The 20,914-nt window shown below is 41.3% G+C and overlaps 1 protein-coding gene across 1 annotated transcript; it reads right to left on the bottom strand.

Annotated features, from left to right (window-relative positions):
• IL10RB (interleukin 10 receptor subunit beta) lies at positions 8,553 to 19,739 on the bottom strand. The gene is made up of 7 exons (XM_021404530.1): positions 19,569 to 19,739; positions 18,306 to 18,429; positions 17,289 to 17,455; positions 14,900 to 15,066; positions 13,122 to 13,272; positions 11,249 to 11,406; positions 8,553 to 9,602 (listed from the first exon to the last, which is right to left on the bottom strand). Exons 1-7 carry the CDS (start codon positions 19,615 to 19,617, stop codon positions 9,390 to 9,392), a joined length of 1,029 nt encoding a protein of 342 aa, XP_021260205.1. The 5' UTR covers positions 19,618 to 19,739; the 3' UTR covers positions 8,553 to 9,389.

Raw genomic sequence — 20,914 nt, 5'->3', positions numbered from 1 at the left:
CTACAACCTCCCTTCAGGTAGTTAAAGAGAGCAATAAGGTCTCCCCTGAGCCTCCTCTTCTCCAGACCGAAAAATCCCAGCTCCCTCAGCCACTCCCCATCAGACCTGTGCTCCAGACCCCACACAGCTTCACTGCCCTTCTCTGGACACACTCCAGGGCCTCAATGTCTTTCTTGCAGTGAGGGGCCCAAAAATGAACACAGCACTCGAGGTGCAGCCTCACCAGAGCCGAGTGCAGAGGGACAATAACATCTCTGGTCGTGCTGGCTGCACCGTTTCTGATACAAGCCAGGATGTCAAGCCTGTCCCAGTCCTTGGGCACTTGGATGTGACAGTGAGTCTCATGTAAGAGGAGCTTGGACCCAGCTCACTCCTGTTGCAGGCAAAAGTTCAAGTTCCATGACTAAAGAGCTCATCTTCTCTTTCTCCATTTTATGTTTTACATAAGATCACCCCACTGCAGTGCATGGGAGGGTAGAAGTGGGATTTTACTTGCACTTGCCCTCACAGCCACAGATGCTGTGGTCTGTGTCACAATCACAGGCAGTCACATCATTGTATTTAATGATGAGGATTTGAAACTCCGGTAAGAAAAGTTCTATGTCCTCTCCATCTTAGGTGCTTTAAGCATTAAATTATTTGTTGCTTAAGCAGATGACAGTGCTTCCAGCCAGACCTGTGGATAAAAGTGTTCCTAGTTGCTCTTGATGCATCTTCTGCTATGGGATGCTACATATACTCAGAGCATACCTAATAAGCCTAAGCTTCCAATGCCATGGAAGAAACCATCCTACAGTCATGAAGTGGCTTGAGTTGGAAGGGAGCTCAAAGCCCACTCAGCCCCAACCCCTGCCATGGGCAGGGCTGCCCCCCAGCAGCTCAGGCTGCCCAGGGCCCCATCCAACCTGGCCTTGAGCACCTCCAGGGATGAGGCACCACAGCTTCTCTGGGCAGCTTGTGCCATCTGTGCATAAATGTAGCTTTGTTCTGTTTGGCCTGTGGCTTTTAAGAAATGCTTATTGTTAAATGATTGTCAAATGATTGTTAAAGGGGAAGATACAAAAATCAACAAAATTTACTTGAACTAGATGATCTTTAAGGTCCCTTCCTACCCAAGCCATCCCATTCTACTTCTTGTGGGGGTATAAGTGCAGGGAACCTTCTCAGGTCCTGGAGGCAATTGAATCACTAGTACCATCTGAGATAGAAATATTTGATTCAGATTATCATATTCTTTTATGTAATAAACTTTCCATAATTTGCTTTTCCAAACTGGTGAGCAACAAGTAACCACAATGCCAGTTTTGCTCGTTCATCTGCCACTACTGATGTTATTTAACTGACATTAAGAATTCTTCTTTTTTAAAATTACAGTACAAGTGCTCTTAAATGCAGATGTGAACAATAGGGACCAAGAAACATTAGTAGGCACCCTTCTGATCGTTTACTGAAGACATAAACCAGTGACACAACTCCAGAAGATGTATGTGCCAGTGTAGTGCCACCTGGAAGACAGTCATTAAACATACTGCAGAGAGATGCCTGTATCTCAGTCATTTTCTAAGTGTTGCCAAAAAGATGAATGAAGGTGAGATACTGTGAAATCAGTATTGTCAGAAATATCAAAACTAGATTAATAATGAAAAGCCAGTACCATTTTTGTCTAACTGTGCTTATGAAATCCAGATGGTATTGATCCCTGTAAATCATAGAATCATAGAATGGCTTGAGTTGGAAGGGCCCTTAAAGATCATCCAGTTCCAACTGCCTGCCATGGGCAAGGTTGCCATCCACTAGCTCACTGAAGAAATGTACAGCATTAGCCAGCTTGAGCATGTAAAAGCTGCAAACCTGAACTATCAAAAAGATTGATAATTAAGAGGAGGTTGATACAATTACAGTGAGGATTTATGAGATGTTGTGAATAACCATGTTGTTTGAAACACACAGTGTCTAATGTCATCTGGTGTGCTACATTTGCCTGTACCTAGCTCAATTTCTTGAAAGAGCGGTGGAGTTGTTAAAAAATCAATGTATGCTTAATTTCAGCTTTCCTCTATTAATTTATTTTGATTGATAAATATGCAATGCAACAAGCATATAAAGCAGAAGTGTATTTATTGGGTAGCAGAACTGGGTGAATAACAGAATTGTTAGGCTGTTAAGTACCACTCAGTGGAAGCCATCACAGTCATCATATAGTGGACAGGTAATCAGTGAGGAGAAGCAGTGTTGTAATGAAACTAACAGGGTAGGACATGATCTATCAAATATCATTGGCTTCACCACAACTTCCTGTGTAATTTTGTGTAAACAGGTGTTCTTTCAGACAAGGGCTATTTATCCTTTTCATGTAGCTGTAGAAGAAGAAATCAGTGGAAGACAGCTACCATCTGATGGTGTCAAACTAAGCCTGTACCAGACAGCTCCTCCCTGTCATGAGGTGGGTGTTACTGCATATCAACAACAGACTTGACCACAAGGGTTGCTCAACTCTTTCCCAAGAGTGCTGATGTTGGTGTATGTGAACAGATCATTTGTAAAACATGGGCACACGAGGCTCAATGTTTAGTGAAAGTGCCATCTTTTCTGACACACATGCACTTATGGAAAGAGTTATACAGACACCTCTGTTTTTCTTTTGTGCCTACCGCCTGTTGCTGCTCAGATCTGAGCAGCACCTGCAGGCGGCTGCTGTCAGAATGGTTCATGCAGCCTCTTGCAGCTTCCTGCACACCCAAACACTCTTGAAACCAATGTAGGCGGCGGGCTATGGGCTCTGGTGGCTGATGTGAGAGAGGCTTTGGACAAAGGAACATTTTGGTGACTGAGAGAATGTGACTGCCAGCTCTTCACTAGTGCAGTCACAAAGTGCTAATGCTAGCAGAAATACTTGGTACTTTTTTTTTGTCTCAGTCTTGGAGGAAATTTGTGTCTTTAAAGTTATGAGTTGTCTGCAAGAATTATGCGAGGCATGTTCTTGCAGGATGTAGAGCATTCCAATACTAAAATGATGAGGCTGGTTAAAAACATAAAGCAGAACTATTTAAGTCTGCTCAGCTGTGGAAGCCCTACCAGAAAAAAAAATCTGCTTCTGCAATCAACAGTGGGCAGCTACTGAGATAAGTGACAGGTTATGTTCTAGCCTGTAGGAGATAAGTGCATGGATATCACATGTTTCTTAGGATAATATATTGTTTGCAGATCATTTCTGACCTTGACCCAAATTTATCCTTTTGACAATTTATCTTGTGTGAAGACAGCTTATAGGAAAATGTTTTTATGTCACCTTACTTATGTAAGTCACATTTCACAGTAACCATCTTGCAGTCAAAGATCATGAAATGAATTACAGCAAGCTCACTAGTTTCTTACTGTCTGAAATATTCAGTAATCTAATATAAAAGCCACAACGTTTACAGTTTATGTTCTGATGAGTTTGAATGCAACTTTCTCACAGGTGTCATAGAAGAAGGAAACATAAACTGATGTTGATAAAATCTTTTCTATGAGAAGCTCTATCTCCAGTACACAGGCAGCCAAACAGAAGGGAAGACAATGTGTGCTCCTGTGGTCATGAATGTCAGTCCTAAAACACGTGTGCTATGGAGGAAACCGAGCCAGGCAGGCTCCACTCAATTTATTTCTGTTGGCTGACAGACAAAGGAGAAATCATTCCCTTGTCTCTTCTCATGTCAGCTCTGGAACAGGATAAAAGAATCCAATACAGCATTTCATCTTGCTTGAAAAGTGTAGAAACATGAGATCAGGAAGGAAAGACCCTAGGAAGCTAGCTGCATGTTGTACAACCTCAGGGCAGGCTCAATTGTATCTATCCCCTTCTCAATGCACTTTCGCTTTTAGGGCGAGGTTTTCTGCCACTTCACAGGCAGTATCTCCCATACCTTTTCTGTTCTCATCGTTAGAAATCTTTTCCTCTTTTCTGTCTTGTTTTGGTCTTGTAACTGCTTTCATGTCTTTCATGGACATAGGGAAGAGATTACTCATTTCCTGTTTTCAAAAGTCTCTCACATATTTGAAGACTGTCATCAGTCTTCTTTTTGTAAGACCACATTGTGCTGGCTGTTTTCACCCTCCTTCACAGAGCATTTTTTTTTTGTCTTCCTGAATTCTCCCAGCTCTGAATATAGCTCTCCAGCTCTTACTGGTGCTAGATAGTGGGGAAGATTGTCTCACACATTACGTGTACTATTCTGTGGTCTGTACATTCTTTGTGGCATTTACCTCTTTCACAACAGTGAAATGTTGACTCATTTATAGCCTGACCGAATATAAACTCTGCTTTTGTCTCCTTTCACCTAAACTAATTTTCCTTGTCTGTGACAGCATCTTGTAAGACATGGAAAATCTTACTGAAGTCAGAATATAACCTTCCACTTCTGCCTTTGCAAAAGTTTGCTGATGTTCACTGAAAGGGATTAAATCATTTTCTTTTTGTTAGTGCACTGATATTCTGCAGCTGAATGCTAGTTTCTCTACATCATTTTGGAAACTAAAAACATTATGAGTGAAGTACACACTCAAAAAGCCTGCCTGCTCTCTTCCCAGCGCAGCGCTTGCACATTTGGGCCCTATTTCTACATTTCTTGAAGAAAGTGTGGTTGGAGTGCTGTGCTTGCATTAAACCCTTGATTATGCCCCATAAAAGTAGACTTATTACCCCCTTGCAAACAGTGGTATGAATTATAGCAAGGCTATAGTTAAGAAATTTTTCACAAGTAAACTTTTCACAAGTTTTATCTATGTGATGCAAGTTCTTCCGTCACATGTTACCAGCAACTTGCTTTTAGACTTTGCTGTCATTGAGACCAGTGTATTTCACATCAGGAAAAGCTATATATAAAGCAGTTCAAACTTACCAAAATATTTCCATGTCCCTTCACACTCACGAAGTTGCAGAAAAACTCTTAGGTTCAGCTCTTGTCCTTCTCTTCTGACCCTCCTCACACACTGAGATCTACAAGGAGAAAGTTGGTTTTGGGGCAGGTGTAATTTTGTGTATCAAAAGTGCTGAATATTTTAAGCACATGAGAAAGCTCAGGTAAATAAAACAAGGGTATCTGATCAGAAGAGTGCATTAGGCTTTGAAGGGCAGAGGGGTCATAATTTACAACAACCAGCCTCCAGAATGTGAGAAGTCTGCTGTCAACCTGTTTTTTTACAGTATTTGAGGACCTACCACATGTCTTCACAACACCTAGCAATAATATATCTACAACTTCCTTCTTTATAGATAACATTTCATAATGATAGGTGTGTGATTAGGGTGAGATTCAGAGCCTCATTATATCAACTGTTTCATCAGCATGTGTGAAAATCTAACCTATGTGCAGAGCTCCAGCTCTGAGTTACATGGTGTTTGTAGCTATGTTACCCAAACAGATCTATAAAAAAGTCCCTGTTCGGAGAATTGGCAGTCTAGTTTTACAAAGTGCAATGTAAACAACAGGAGCTGGAAGAAGGGAGTAGAAATGAGAGATGATGTGACACAATGTCTGTCAATGGGAAGATGGAAGGGCTGACCTATTAAACATTCTTTGTTCTGGTGCTTTCACCACGGCGCAGTCCTAGAACCAGTGAATGCACATCAATGCTGCTGGAGACAGGACTTCCTCTGTAAGGCTTCCCCAGCGTTATCTCATTTTTCTTTCTGATATCCTTATCTTTCTGTACCTTCAGCCTTTTACAGTAATTACTTGAAAGCATCGATATTAACTTAAGGGAATACTAGGGAAAAATAGGAAAAGGTTCTTGTATTAGGAGTACAACTGAATAACTTCCAGTATGCTGCATGCAGACAGGCCTGTTGATCTTTCAGAGTGCTTGCTGTACAACAGAAATAGTTATTTTCATTTTTTGCTCATGATAGTGCAATATCAAGGGAAGGAGCCTTGGTTTGCACAGTTATTCCATACTACTTACTCAATTGCATGATTAACGGAAAGCTAAATATGCTTAGTAACATTATTTCCCATACTGCCTCAGAAAAAATATTAACTTTGTACCACAAATTCTTATACTTGATTTCTTGTTAAGAGGCTATTTAAAAGCTTTTCCCGGTGGATGTAGAGTTAAAGCTTTTGAAAACTCTTCCAGCAATACTGTTCAGCAGGAGTCTCTCTGGTCAGGCAGCACATGTGAATTTGCACTCCCCAGCCAGCCTGCCTTTGCTGGTGCCTGAGGAACCTGCGTGGCGGGAAGGTGCTGAGGCTACCAACACAGAGAGGGAAAATGAGCAATGGCTTATCTCATCACTCGTCCCTTGGATGGTATGGGTTGGGCTCTGCTGTTCCCTTTTTCCTTGTTGCTCTTTTCTGTGTTCAGTCTTGTTCACCACAAGCTCACCCTCTGTTTTCCCCACTTCTTTGTTCTTTAGTCATCCCGCTCTTCCTATTTTTTTAATTATTTCCATTTCTCCAAAGTAGTCTGCTGTACTCAGATTACTTTGTCAAAATCGTGGCAGACTTAACAGCAAGCCCCTTACCTTGCAGTTTAAATAAAAAACACCTAAATTAGAAATTCTGCTATTTTATTGATTCACTTTCATCATACTTTCCACGCTAAGCTCACTTAAATTGTTGGTCTCTGAAGAGGCACTGAGTACTCTTCCAGAGAAGGATCCTGTACTATTGCCTTTCAAAGAAGCTACTGATGTGGGGGAACTTGAACGTTGGCCTTATGAGACAAGGACCAGAGTTTCCAAATACATCATACCTTGTCACTTTGTCCTTTAGTCTAACTGTGACTGATTTATTGGGCCTTAGCTGCAACAGCCTGCCACCCCCCGGAAAAGCTGCTTAGGAAAGTATGAGTGAAAGCTAAAGGCGTGAATAGCTTAGCTTGGCTTTAGCCGGGATAATTACAAATGAGGTGAACAAACATGTCGGAGGTGAGAAGTCAGAAGTAAAAAATGAGCCAGGCTTTCCCTTTTTGTAGTGCTGTGGATTCTTCACATCCTGGTTGCACAGCTCTGTATTTGTCCTTTATATTGTATGGCTGAAATTTAACAAAAATGTTCTTCGATGTACACAGGAAGAATGTGGTTTGTCCCCGGCAGATTCCTTGACCTATTATCTGTGATATCTGCTGGAGCTGCACTTGTGGACATCCTACCTTTACCGCAGGTGAGTTCTCAATGAGCACTGTGTGTGGGAGCTCATTTTGGAAGTACCAATTATCACAGCCTTTTTAGCCATAAACCCCGGTACGGTGTTAGAAGAGTCAAACTTAGCAAAGGAACTAGAAGTCATCCAAGGACTTTCTGGAAACCTCTGTGACCCACGGAGATGTAGAGATGAGGAATTCATTCCTATTGAATGCTAGCCAGAGTGCAGCTGGACTATGAACATCCTTTTCACTTTGGAGTTAATCACATAAAGGATTTTGATGGTGAAACAGACAGCGAGTGAAAGACAGCCCCACGGGAACTTAAAGGAGCTGTTTCTTTGAGGACAGGGCACTCCATATCAAAGAAAAGTTAACCAAGGTTATCAAGACAAATGCTTCCTTTCTCCACTCTGAATTTGTTGAAAGAGGAACAATCCCTCTCCTCTCATGTGATAGTTGTTATAGATAGTAGAACAACTGGTGTCAGCAGAGACATGAGGGGAAGCAATTCCTCTTTTTAAATGGGAAAGCCAAACTCTCAAGATTTCAGAGACAATGTTCTTGAACAGACTCTTCCTGCCTTAATCTAAGAAGACTGTATCTCTGAACAGCCATGGTTTTTATTTTTAAATTGGGCTTGCCAATGAATCTGTGATAAAGCAGCAGAGCACAGCAGACTGTACCTTATCTGTGCCCTCATCATAACCGGTTGCTTTCAGCCACCTCTGATAGACAGGAACTTTGTGTTCTTCCATGAAAATCAGTAGTCAGAGAGAGAAAGGGCGTTCCTTAACAGCCCGAGCAAAGGGCAGGGAAATTTCATCCTTCCTCTGACATCAGCTGGCCAACCCACTACTGGCATGAGCTTCGGTCACTATCCTATGTCATTTTTGCTTTTGAGAAAGCCAAAAAAAAAAAAAACAAAAAAAACAAACAAACAACCCAGCAACGTACAGAAGTTGAAGAAGTTGTTAATATGGAAGGAGGAATAATGCATTTTTATGGTGGAGAGGTGCACCAGGTATGCCATACAAAATGTCTGAAAAAACACAGTGAAAATGCTTTCTCATATTTCCATATCCCAAATGGTTCATTAAAACCAAAGATGATGAAAATTAGGAAGTACAGAAAAAACTAGTCCAAACTACATGTAACTGCTCCGTACAAGAAATCAGCGCCTGTTCTCGTGGTTCCTCCTGCAACAATTCCGGCAATGCATGCTAACAAACCGCAAAACTATAGCCCCAAATGTTGTAATTCCCACCTGAAGTTACACAATTTCATTTGTAGCAAGTCACTTCTGCTGACTGCATTTTCCATTGTCATTTTAATGCAAAAAATACATACGCCAAAACATTGCATCACTCGAAGGGTTAAAGCACAGTGCAAAGGTCATACTTGACAATGCCGCGATGGCGGTGTGGACATAACCTTCATACAAATGAACAGGTCAGTAAATGCGAGATAGCATGTCACAACCAACCGGTTATAATTTTTTTTTTTTTTAATTGAGCTTATGTATCAGAAGATAAATAAAATAAACTTTTAAATCTCACTTTAACTGTAAAGTTTTCCATAGAGTACAGTTGACTCTGGATGAGGTAGGCAAACTTCAGTAGGCCATGGAAACTGCAGGGGACTGAGCAACACCTGAACACAGAGAACTGCCTGGCAGTGCTGACATTATCCTTAGCAAGGATGTATGACTAAGACCTTGCAATGCAAATCACACTGAATATTCACGCTTGGTTTATTATGATGGTACATAACTCGCTGTGAATAACTCCACAGTTTTGCACCAGGTTAAAAAAAGAACAAAAACAGTAAAAAGATTACTTTGCTGTTGATATCTTAAATATACACAATTTCTCATTAGAAAAATAAGTCTGGTTGGCTCTTTCTTTGCAAAATGTAATCTTCCCGTAAAAATCTTATACAGCATGCCATTATGACACTTTTTGCAATAAATAGTTCATCCAAGTTAAATTAGCTAGTATCACATTTCTGATATTTGCTTTCTAAATTAATGGCATAATATAGCCTGAATATAGCTACAACTTGAGAGCGAGCCACTAAAAACAGTGGCAAAAAATTACATATAATTTAGTTCCAGAGCCATTATCAAATGTCTCGGACTTTAAAAAACAACATCAGAAGTCTGTGCTCAGAGTTTCAAGTATGAATTTCCCTAAGAATGCAGCAATAAGAGAAACTTAACAGCCTTTGCTTTTCTTTCAACCTGACTGAAGTCTGAGGAGTGTTTAGTCCCTTTCCAAAGGTGGTGGTATTTCTGAATCAGAAACTTGTTGTTCAGAGTCCTGATGGCGTTCTGTTGTTTCTCTGGCTTCTTCCACAGTCTCATCACTTTGACTTTTAGGTTCTTCTGAAATGACAGTGAGCCAGTCATGAAAATGATGCTCTTCTTGTGGAACTGGCGAAAAAAACTGCGAACCACTAGGAGGCTTGCTCAAAAACTGTGAAGGAAAGAGGAAACAGGTAAGCTGCACCAGCCATCCCATCCTGCTTGCTTAGAAATATGTTTTATATTGTTTTCCATACATGAGCTGGCTTTCTCAGTCCTTAGAAGTCCTTTAGAGTGCTGACAACAGAGTAACCTCTTTCCCCCTTGCAAACCAAAATTGCCTTTATTTGTAAGAATGCACCCGAGGGCAAACAACTTCTATGGAACATAAACTTACTTTCTCTAAAAAAAAAAAAAAAACAACAACCCCCTAAGTTTTGTTTGGGAAGATAAACAACAATGACTTGGTTGTAGATGAAGGAGTCCACAGAGAGATTTGTAGAATAGCTTCGAGAGATGGGAATCATCCAAACCACCTCAGAGAGATGTTAGCTTGATACATTGAATAGTGCTGTTTTAAATGTCAACATAAAACATAACTATTGTGTAAAGGATAGGGAGAGACATCTACAGAGCTATGCCTTCACAGCAGTTGAGCTCCAGGTTCAGCAACTGCTGAGTGCTGAGCATATGCTTAACTTAAAGTACAAGGTGATTGCTAAGCCAGCTGCAAAGCTTCAGAGTGCTAAATCCTGAAGGAGGCAAAATGGAAGGCTGAAACCACAGGAAATTTAGAGCAGTGTAAGTCAGCAACTTTAGCACATATAACATTTTGCATAACCTTGTTCCTTAGAAGAGATTCTGATATAGAGTAATTGATTTAAAGTTGCTGCATGGGTAACAAGGTCAGTGCAATTCCCCAGAAGCAATGACTTACTTTATCCCGAGTCTTCAGATTTCACTAAGTTATTTGCTTAAGTTGAGTTTTAGTATATTTGTGTAAGAGCCACTTCAGAACAGGTGTACAATCTGAAGTATGAGATAGTGGAGACAGATCTCAGCTGCTTGCCATATTAAAAGAGGAACCATGGGTTAACACCTGCTATTCTCTGATGTCAAAATGGAAGACAACATCCTGTTTCTAAGCCATAGGAAGCTTCATATTACAAATTATGTAAACGCTTTAGGAATTAAATTCTATACCGAATTTTTAAATTGTCCAACTTTCAAGTATTTTGGACTATTCAAGTATTTTGGACTATTTCAAGTATTTTGAACTGTTGCAAAACAGTTCAAAATTATGGTATTTTAAAGTTGACTGTACACCAGTATTCTTCAAAAGGAAGTCTGACTTCAACACTGTGCTTATAGCTATGCAGAACTCAATGAAGAAAATGAGGTAAAATTTCTGAAAAATTTATAACCTTACAATGTCTGAAACTAAACATTAAATGAACCAATTTCCACCTCCGTGCTCCCACTGAAAAGTACCTTCTTTTGTCAGCTTTTTCCACCAAAGTTCACAACTTCATCACTTACACTTAGTTGAATAAATTGTCTTTAGATCATGTATAGCAGAAGAGCAAGCGCTACCAAACACAATAGATAGTTAGTAGCAGATAATAGAATGGGTTCTTCAGAGCACCTACCAATAACCAGCACTGCCCTTTATCACCTACAAGCCCCCGAGATGGCTAACAACCAGGAGCAAAGGCAGAATGCAAAACCAAATGAAAAGGTTTGGCTGCAGAGACGCTTTGAGAAGCAGACAGTTCTACCGAAAAGGCTGATTTTAATTGTGTTAGGGAGGGAACAAACCTCTTTCAAGTGTTGTGGGAAAATATATGAAGGGCAGAAAACATGCTTGGTGAATCGGTATAGATACCAAAAGGAAAAGAAACAAACAGGAACAGATATTATAACAGCCAGCATCGATCCTAGAAGAACAGTCACAACTATCCACACAGGAGTTACACCTGTAAAGAGACAAAGAAAAATATAATAAAACTCAGATTATGAATTCTATACATACTCTTCAAATTGTCACTTTCCCAACGAAATTATAAAAAAAAGCAAGCTGTCAGGATTACAGAACCGTAACTGCAAGCACGAGTCTTTATTCCAGACGTAAAATACACCTTAGCTCTTACATTTTCAGTCTTAATAGGCTGAGAAGGTTCTCAATAAAGTGAATATAAAAACGATTAGATTTAGAAATTTACAGTTACATTGCTACATGATTTAGGAGGAAGTTTTTCACTCAGAGGGTGGTGACACAGTGGAACAGGTTGCCCAAGGAGGTTGTGGATGCCCCATCCCTGGAGGCATTCAAGGCCAGGCTGCATGTGGCTCTGGGCATCCTGCTCTAGTGGTTGGCGACCCTGCACTCAGCAGGGGCATTGAAACTCAATGATCTTTGAGGTCCTTTTCAACCCAGGCCATTCTATGATTCTATGATTCTACATGCAACACTAACCAAAAGAGGAATGCACTCACCAACAAGACGATATCCAAAAAGAAAGCTCTTGTATACATTTTTTGCTGTTTCTGGAGTGTACGAGTTGATACATGACACTGCCAGAGTATATGGTTTCATTTTTCTCTTAAGGATACATATAACAATGGCAGCAAAGTAAAGAAAAGGGACAAAAGTCTCTCAGCTTCCAAAATACTGAGACTTTGAGAAAATGTGTGTCCATTTGTGGATTTCACAACAGGTGATGGGAACAATGATGTAGCCATGCAACACTGAAAATATTTTACATCATGATTGCTAAGCTCTGTTCTAGCCACAGATTAACAAGCAATACCACCACCTAAACCCATCTGCAATTCAACTGCATTGCATGCAGATAACATACAGACAGGAAAAATATTTAGGAAATTCTTAAGAGGAAAGCCATGAGGAACAGGTTAGCTTCCAAAGATGGATTCCTCTCCTCATTTACTTGTGTCTCTCTCCCTCTGATTTTCTGTAAGTTATCTGAGGGTGTAAGTTACCTGAAGTACACATTATGCCTACGAAAAAGACATTGTGTAGTGCTCCATCCTCTCTTTTAACTGATCATTTATCCTAAAGCTCCCTGCTGAGATGACAGGGTCCAACAATGTGGACTCCATGGGCAGCAGCTAAGGAGGCACAGCTGGAAATGAAAGTGGTTTTGTTGCCTAACTGCCTTAAAAATGAAAAACAAACTGTTTTTATCATCAACCAATAACTGCCATGTTTTACACAGAAAAAAAGCAGTGCGGCCTCATGGAAGACACTGGCAACAGCATCACAAATGCAGCAGACTCCAGTGTGGAGTCCAATTCCTTTCTCCGTTATACGGAACAGAAGCTTTTGTACAACAGTTAATATAGCTAACAGTAACAGGAATTCAGAAACACTGAATTCAGTGGTGATCAGTGAAGAGCCTGTGCTTCATTTAACTCTTCTTTCCAAAGTCTGAGCAATGCAAAGGCCTCTGCAGTGAAGTGATTGTGATCAGAGGCATACTGGTGGCTGCTTTCATTTAGTTTCTAACCCCTCAGTTCCACAGGTGCACGTGTCACCAAACAATACTAAAATAATCATTAAAACATTAATTTTTGGAAGGTTTACACGTTGCATTGATTTTCGCTTTGGATGCCTTTTGATATTTCCTAATTGAATGCCACGTTTATAGCATTCTGATGCTCCAGATCTTACCATTGTGGGTGGTCTGCTCACAAAGCTCTTCACTCAGTTCTCCTGTTTTGTTCCACTCAGGAATAACTGCTTGCACTTGAATACAATATATCGTCCACGGCTCCAACTGAGATAATATTTCCGAGTTATGCTTAGTATCTATGTGAATTACCTAACAAAAGAGAAGGATACAAAATAAACCCAAAGCATGAGTCCAGTGAATGGACAAAGTAATTAAAACGGCAGTAGGACAAATCCCAGCAGTTACAGGTGCAAGGTGAATCAGGCTTTCAAAGGCAGAATGAAACGCCTTACCAGTGTCAAATAACTGGTAACTCTCGCTGATTTCGTCTCTGGTTGGAGCGTGAGATCACTCATACCACTGCCTCTGTCTGCTTCTAGCTGCATTAGCGAAGCTGTGGCCTAAAGAGCCCTATAGAGACGTGACTAATGGGATGCTTGCAGAAAGAAAGAATTGCCTTGCCAGATGAGATCACCTGAGAATGCTGTTACAGACAAACATCACTTAGTTCCAGACAGAGCCAGTAGGGTGGAAGATCTAGACAAAATTTAAAAGAGAGAGAAATAAAAAGGATTGTTGAAGCTACTAGATGATGGACAACGATGCAATTTGCTCTTTACAGGCATGGTTGGCTACATTTCTTTAGTCACCTATATGGTCCCTGAAAAATACAGCAACTCTTACGACTTGGCTCATTGTGTAATAAACACAGACTCTTAGGGCTGAGAAGACTTTCTGGCAAGTTTTCAAGATTTCGAGCAAGCCTCCTCGTTGGAAAAACAGTCCGTGAAATTACACAGTCTACCCTTTTGCCTCTTTGATCCTTGTGGGAAATTTCTCAGACTGAACATTGAAGTGTTACAAGCACAGGTTCTAAGTGCAGTTCCCACCTTCTCTAGTAAATGGCCTTAGTTTGCAGCCCATACGCAAAACCACCTTTGCTTCTTGTAATTGGAGAACTGAAAAGCAGTATATTCTTTGGGAACTAATGATCCTTCATTTTCTGGAATTGAATGCCAAGGAGTTTTGCAGAGTAACAAACACAGATTAGAATTATATGTAATGGAGTCCTATTAGATGAAAACAGCAGCAATGTACAAAGCCCTTCCAGTAAAGCACTTCCTTCCTTTCCAGTAATGGAATTTATGGCCCTAAATAATGAATACATCATTTATGATCTTTCCCCAGGCATTCTCTAAGGAGAGGCCTTTTGAGCTGAGTGACACATCTGCCTGTGAAAAGGCTGTCCATCAAAGAAAGCAGGCAAATAGAAAGCAATGAGGTAAAAAGGTGATCACAGGAATAGAAGGCCCCAGCCGTGGTGTTATTGAAAGCTCAGCATTCCACAAAAAGCACAAACGCTAGAACGACACAAGATTTGAATCTAAGTCAGCTTATCGCCGCATTCATAGATACCACCGATGTCACAGCTTCTAAGTTAACCCTTGCCCATGTGTGTGAAATACACATACTGGGTGGGAAGACCGCACCACAAATCAATGCATCATTTCCTGAGGGAATAAAGTCTCATAATGTAGCAGTTATTCCTAATTAAAAAAGGAGCAAATTGTCTCCACACTTCTGTTAAGCGATACAGCCATCTGCCATTTTGCTCTGAATACCAGCTATACTCACTAGGCTTTATTCACTAATTAGTAGTGATATATTTTTATTCCAGTACTGTTATTTTGTTGAAACTTCTTATCAACGCAGCATTTTACCATGAAAACCCTATACCAAAGTCATGGAGCCACAACATCCTGGAGGCAGAAATTACCTTTTTATTGCTGCCTTTCTTCCAGTACAGTATTCGGTAATTCCATGAGCCGTAATATTGCTTTAGAGACCACTTGTCATGCTCATGGTCAGCAACTGGGCCCGTGAAGTCCACGTGCAGAGTCCCCGACTCAGACTTCACGTTCACATTGGGTGGCCCAATGATCGCTTACACAGGAGAGACAAAAGAGCAGAATTCAGTTTTATGTTGTTTTCATTTTGAATTTTTACATAACCTGTGACAATTCAAGCTTTAAATCATTTTCCGTATTAGAAGGAAGTAATGTCCTGTTCTGGGTCAGGCATAAATAAACCCTTTCTTAATAGGAAGGCTCTTCAAAGGGATTTGTTTTTGCAGATCCTATACTCAATTCACTCAGTTCTCTTTTTCCAGCTGTGGGTACCGCTTGGGGAGGAAGGACTATTTCCATGGGTTATTACTCCTCCTCCTGAGCCGCACTGTTGCAACATCTGCGTTTTCTGCAGAGACCTTCCAGTGAAGCATTTCAAATTTCTTTCACTGTGATGGTTTTGACAAACTGAAATATTTTTCTTACTTCTGTGCGTCTTGATGATTGAGCTCCTTAGGTTAAATATTGTACTTCTGTGTTTTGAAAATGGCTTCTCTTTATCACGTTTTTGAGCCACCATCTAATGTAGCTTACTTGTCAACTGCACTGTGTGCTGTGAGCTCTCCATTAAAGCCTCCTCTAATTCCAGCAGCACAGTCCTGCCTTAGCTGCCTGTAATAAAGTTTGACTTGCCTACAGTCACACTATAAAGTGTCTAGGAAAGGAAAAGCTCAATATACAGATAATTTTGCATTGAGAGATACGTTTTTAATCAAAACAAAACACTTTCTTATCTGAACCACAGATTCATGTAACACTCATTAATTTGCTTTTGAACTTGTGAAAAAATAACACGAGGAAAGTCTCAGTAACTCTTGTTTTCTTAAGCTGTTCCTACAGTGAAGCGTGGAATTTCTTTAAGAACAAAATAAAATATACACCACCAGAAAAGGTAACACAGAGAGGCATATCTGGTATTTTTATCACCATGCCTTGCTCTGACCAGCTCTGACCTCTTTAAAAATCTCCATGTGTTCTGCAGAGATGTGCCCAATTGGCCTGTACTCTAGGTAGTACTCCCAGCTCCTACTTTCCAGGTGGTTTGATACCCAGATTTTCTCAGTTCAGGAATAAGCTGCCCTTCTAAAGCCAAGCCTGCTCTGAAGACTACGTTCTCTTTCAAACATACGTCGAACTACAACTTTGTTAATGCTTTACAGGTTTGCTCTCTGCTCTGATAACCCATTTATACTTTTTATGTTACATTTTCTTTTGGCTGTAATTATACATGCCCAACCTGCTAGTTTTATGGTTTTGTTGCCCTCTTACTTTTATGTTTATATATAAGTTTATAAAAAGAAGTTGTTACTTATATACATTATCTGTATGATATATTTTATATGCGGCCCAAGACAATTCCTCTTCACTCAGCGCAGCCCTGGCAAGCTAAAAGGTTGGACACCCACATTAATTTGCAATGCTGTATTTTGTTTATTGTGCTATGTTCCAGCACTTCTGCTCTAGGCAGATTAAATTACACCAACATTACGCTTTTGGGGAGATAACTAATACAAATGTTTAGAAAAACAAGGCTGTAAGATTACTCTGAAATCCAAGGAAGAGAATGCTGAAATTCAAGGAAGTGAAGAGTAAGAAAGAACGGATTTTAAGAAGTATTTCTGAAAGATGAGATTTGGTATTAGCAGCTGTGAGGTAAAAATGTCTTGGGTAACATTAATTACATGGCCTAAAATAAGTTGATTTTGCTTATGAGCGGAGAAAGAACATAAAAAAATAAAGGATTCTCACTGGTAAAAAATCACTCCCCCATTCCATTGCTCAGATGAGAGTGTCATAATTACAGCTGGACTAGATGACCTTAGAGGTCTCCTCCAACCTTAATGATTCTATGATGAAAACCTCTGCTGTACACTGTCACATAAGTCAATACCTCTTACTAAGGGCAGTAAAGCTTCACTAACACAATGACAGTATTGTACAATTTAGATTATTTCTTGACGAAAAATTAAACTTCTGCTGTGAACGTCCCCTTTTAAAAATAAAATGGAATAAGATAAAACCTCCCCAAAAGAGGTTTTGAGTCCCAGTATTAACATTTAGGTAAAATAGTGAATCTTCAACCTTTTCTGAGAGCAAATTCTCTCTTCAAAAAACGAAAGCGTTACAACTAACATTTTACAGTTCAACATAATTACATTTAAAATGAATTTCTATACTGTAGCTTTTCTTCTAGGGCCGAATTGTATAGGTGCGTCAACAGCAGACAATGTTTTCATGGCAGGTTAGAGGAAGGCTTACTGTCAGCCATTGGCTTGAATCTGACGACTGCCCAGTTCGAGCGCTCATCTTCCCACTCTGCCCTGACCCTTAGCACATAGGTTCCGTAAACAGACAGAGAAGAGACGTCGCACTCTGTGACACTCAAGTTGGTTGTCACATCGTTGAAGTTCTGTTTAGGGAAAATGCTATATGGAAGAAGGAGAAAAAAAAAAAAAGTAAATTAAGAGTAAATTATAAAATGGACAAAATATCTTTCCTCTCAGTGACCTGGGACAGTAGCACACCTGCTTCTTAATAGACCCAGTTATGACTCATGGACAAGGAAAGGGAGATCAAGTTAGACTATTTCTAGTGTGTACACACACATTATGCACTTTATATGTACATATACATTCATGATAGACTTGGAGATTAAAATTATGAGTCAGAAAACAGATGCCCTTTTCTTGGCAGTGGTTACAAAAATGCGATTCAACAGACACTAGGTATTAGACCAGACTGCAAATATTGGACAATACCTCTGTGTGTGTCTTTGCTGTCTAACTGACTTTGCAAGATCCCTCAGACATGCGTCTAAGGGAGAGCTGGGGAAACAGAGCCCGAGAGCTGACTGGGGACCGTTTAATAAAAGATTGTGCTGCTGGGGGTGAGAGCAGAGAACGTCCTAATGCTCAGCAGGTTTACAGCTGTCGAACAACAGGTGATGGCTACGCAGGCAGTGAAGAACATACTCGTGACTCATAACAGCCAACATTAAAATGTGTTTCCAGTTCCGAAAAAGTACATGCGAAACTGATTTGGGTGTGAAATGCATAGAAAAAACCTCAGCCTCGTTATTCAGCTCAGAAGACAAGCCTCTCACAAGCTAAAAGAAAAGGAGAGCTACCAATTTCCCTATAAAAATGGAAAGAAATCAAACATGCACAGCTGTAAAATGTGGGTTTCTGAGACAGCTACCAATAAGTACTTAAAAAAACAACAACAAAAAAACACCACCAAAAAAAAAACAAAACCCCACAACTCTGCCAGACTTACCTTCTGGACTGGACAGTGTAAGTTATATTGCCTTTGTGAACCCCAGGTGGGTCCCACAGTAAAATGCTTCGAAAATTTACTGAATTTATCCTTGCGTTTTGGGGCTTGGGCACTATTCCAGACACTGTGGGAGCAATCAACAACAAACATTTTAGTGTGTGTTCCTCCACTGACTTTCCAGTCATCCATAACATAAACACAGCCCTCCCTTCCAATCTCAGCCTTTAGCATGTTTTTTTTTTTTCAAACAGCCTTTAGCATGTTTTTTTCAAACAGCCTTGAGCATGCGCTAGCCACATTCCAACAACTAATCAACCCCTGATACCTATCATTCGTCTCAAGATTGCACAACAAAGACAAATCAGCTGGCATCAGTGACTTCCAGTAAGTACTGCTTTCACAATAACGTCACTTCTGAGCAATGACTGCTCCTGCTTATGACTTGTTGCCTATGAAGCTGCCCACACAACCTTTCACTGAGATTGCCAACACAACGTGTTTCTCAGCAACGCTCCTGTAGTACTACGGCAAAACATGGATGTGCAGATGAATTTTCTTTTTGCTGAAGGGGACCACAAATCACAGATTCAGAAGGGTTTGGGTTGGAAGGGATCTGAAAGCCCACCCAGCCCCAACCTGCTGCCATGGGCAGGGCTGCCCCCACCAGCTCAGGCTGCCCAGGGCCCCATCCAACCTGGCCTTGAACGAAGAATCTCTCTGCACAGAACTGGGCACAGGACTAAATGAATGAAACAGAAACCCTACAGATGTCATCACTGCGTGAATTAGTTCTGACATTTAAAATGCTTTGTTCATCCTTTTTAATGGTCGCTCTCCGGAGAAAGGGAGATAAATGAGAAGTAGCTTCGAAGACAAGAGATCTGTGAAGTATGCCATACTGATAAACGTTATTAATCGGCATTCTTCCTAAGTGATGAGAGCAAGACTGAAATTAAGTCAAGGAAGTCCTCAAACAGCACCGGCCATAGTCCATTACTACTATGATTTAATCATTTTAAAACAACCGCTGATACTGAAACGAAATTGAAAAGACCTTGCCCCACGCAGCAGCACACCTGAGCCGCGTAAACAGGCCCCACCCGGCCGCTGCTCTGTGCACCGCAGGAGCGGAGCCCAATACCACCCTGCCCCCTCGGGTTTCGCGCATCCCGTTCCCGCACCGCAGCGGCCCGGCCCGACCCGGCCCGGGGAGCGCCACCTCCGAGAGCCCCGCTGAGACTCTTCCCCGCCCGCCGCACTCACCGCACAGCAGCAGGCAGCCCCAGAGGGCGCCCCGCAGGGCCGCTGCCATGGCGGCTCCCTTCTTCCGTCAGCCGCCGCCTCACGGAGCCGGGCGCTGCCCCAGCAGCGGGGCTGTCCCCCAGCCCTTCCGCACTGCCGCGGCCTGGCGAAGCGGGGCGGGGCGGCGCGGCGCGGCCCGGGGAAGGCGGAACTGCTCTCCCGAGGGAAATTCCCTCACAGGGAGGCCCAGATACTCGGGGAGAAACCCAAGCAGCCCCTGACGTCTCCTTGTTGTTGCTGTTTGGGGGGGGCAAGTTGGATGTGTAAATCTCCAAATAATTAACTTGTTCAGATCCAAGCTGACAAGTAATTGTACCTGCTTAGCTCTGATTTGAAGAAGTAAATGCACAATATAGTTTAGTAGCTGTTGAATTGTTGTATTATGTGATTAGTTCTTGATTGCAAAACTGCAATAGCTAGTCTTTTTCTAGTCTATGGACTAGAAATCACGATGTAAGGCTATTGTGTTTTAACAAAAGACCTTCAGCAAAAGAAACACAATAATGAAAAGAGGTGAGAAAGCTATCAAACATCAAGAGGAGCCAGAGCCTCTCCACACAAGGCCAAATTGTCTCACTCTGAGAGTAGATTGGAATGCAACAGGCAGATGTCAAGATACTCCCCTCTATCCTCCTCATTTTCCCACACCGCAGTATATGTATCATTAAGGTTGCCAAACTTATCTCTATCCAAAGACGAGCAGATGTTCAGAAATAACGGCTGAATGTTATGAATTTGGTACCTATAAATTACTTATAATAGGCGTTCTCCTACTGAGCATGCGTCAATGAAGAAAGTTCATCTGGAAGGCGAGCGAGGAAGACCACTGGATGAAGTAAAAGGCTGTCGGTTGGACTGTCATGCTGCTAAAAGGACACTAGACGGTAGAAGAGACCATGGAATAGAAGACTGGAAATGTCACCAATCACTACTTGAGATAAGCGTGTGTATGTTAATTATCTCGTGGGTAATTGATGAATATGTACTATCTGTGGAAATATAACGAACTCCAAATCATGTCATCTTTGCAGCACTTACGGTAGCAATATCCTCACTGCTTCCCAGCGCCGCTAATACAGAATTCCTGACTTAACAGTAACAAAACTTGCCTGTTAAGTTTCTATGCATCAATTTCTTAGTAGTACAGCAGCACAATGTGGTACAGCACCGTAGAAATTACTCTCAGCTACCCCAGTCCAAAGAATGACTGCCAGACACACCACCAGCCAGAAACCGCTGAGAAGTGCTGAGCGGATCAGCAGAAAGCGAGAAGAGCTGCTTATGTGGCAAAGTGACACCTAAGAACC

Source organism: Numida meleagris, chromosome 1 (genome assembly GCF_002078875.1).
Source record: "Numida meleagris isolate 19003 breed g44 Domestic line chromosome 1, NumMel1.0, whole genome shotgun sequence".
Taxonomy (NCBI): Eukaryota; Metazoa; Chordata; class Aves; order Galliformes; family Numididae; genus Numida; species Numida meleagris.
The sequence above is the reverse complement of the archived record's forward strand: the minus strand, read 5'-3'. Positions and strand labels throughout refer to the sequence as shown.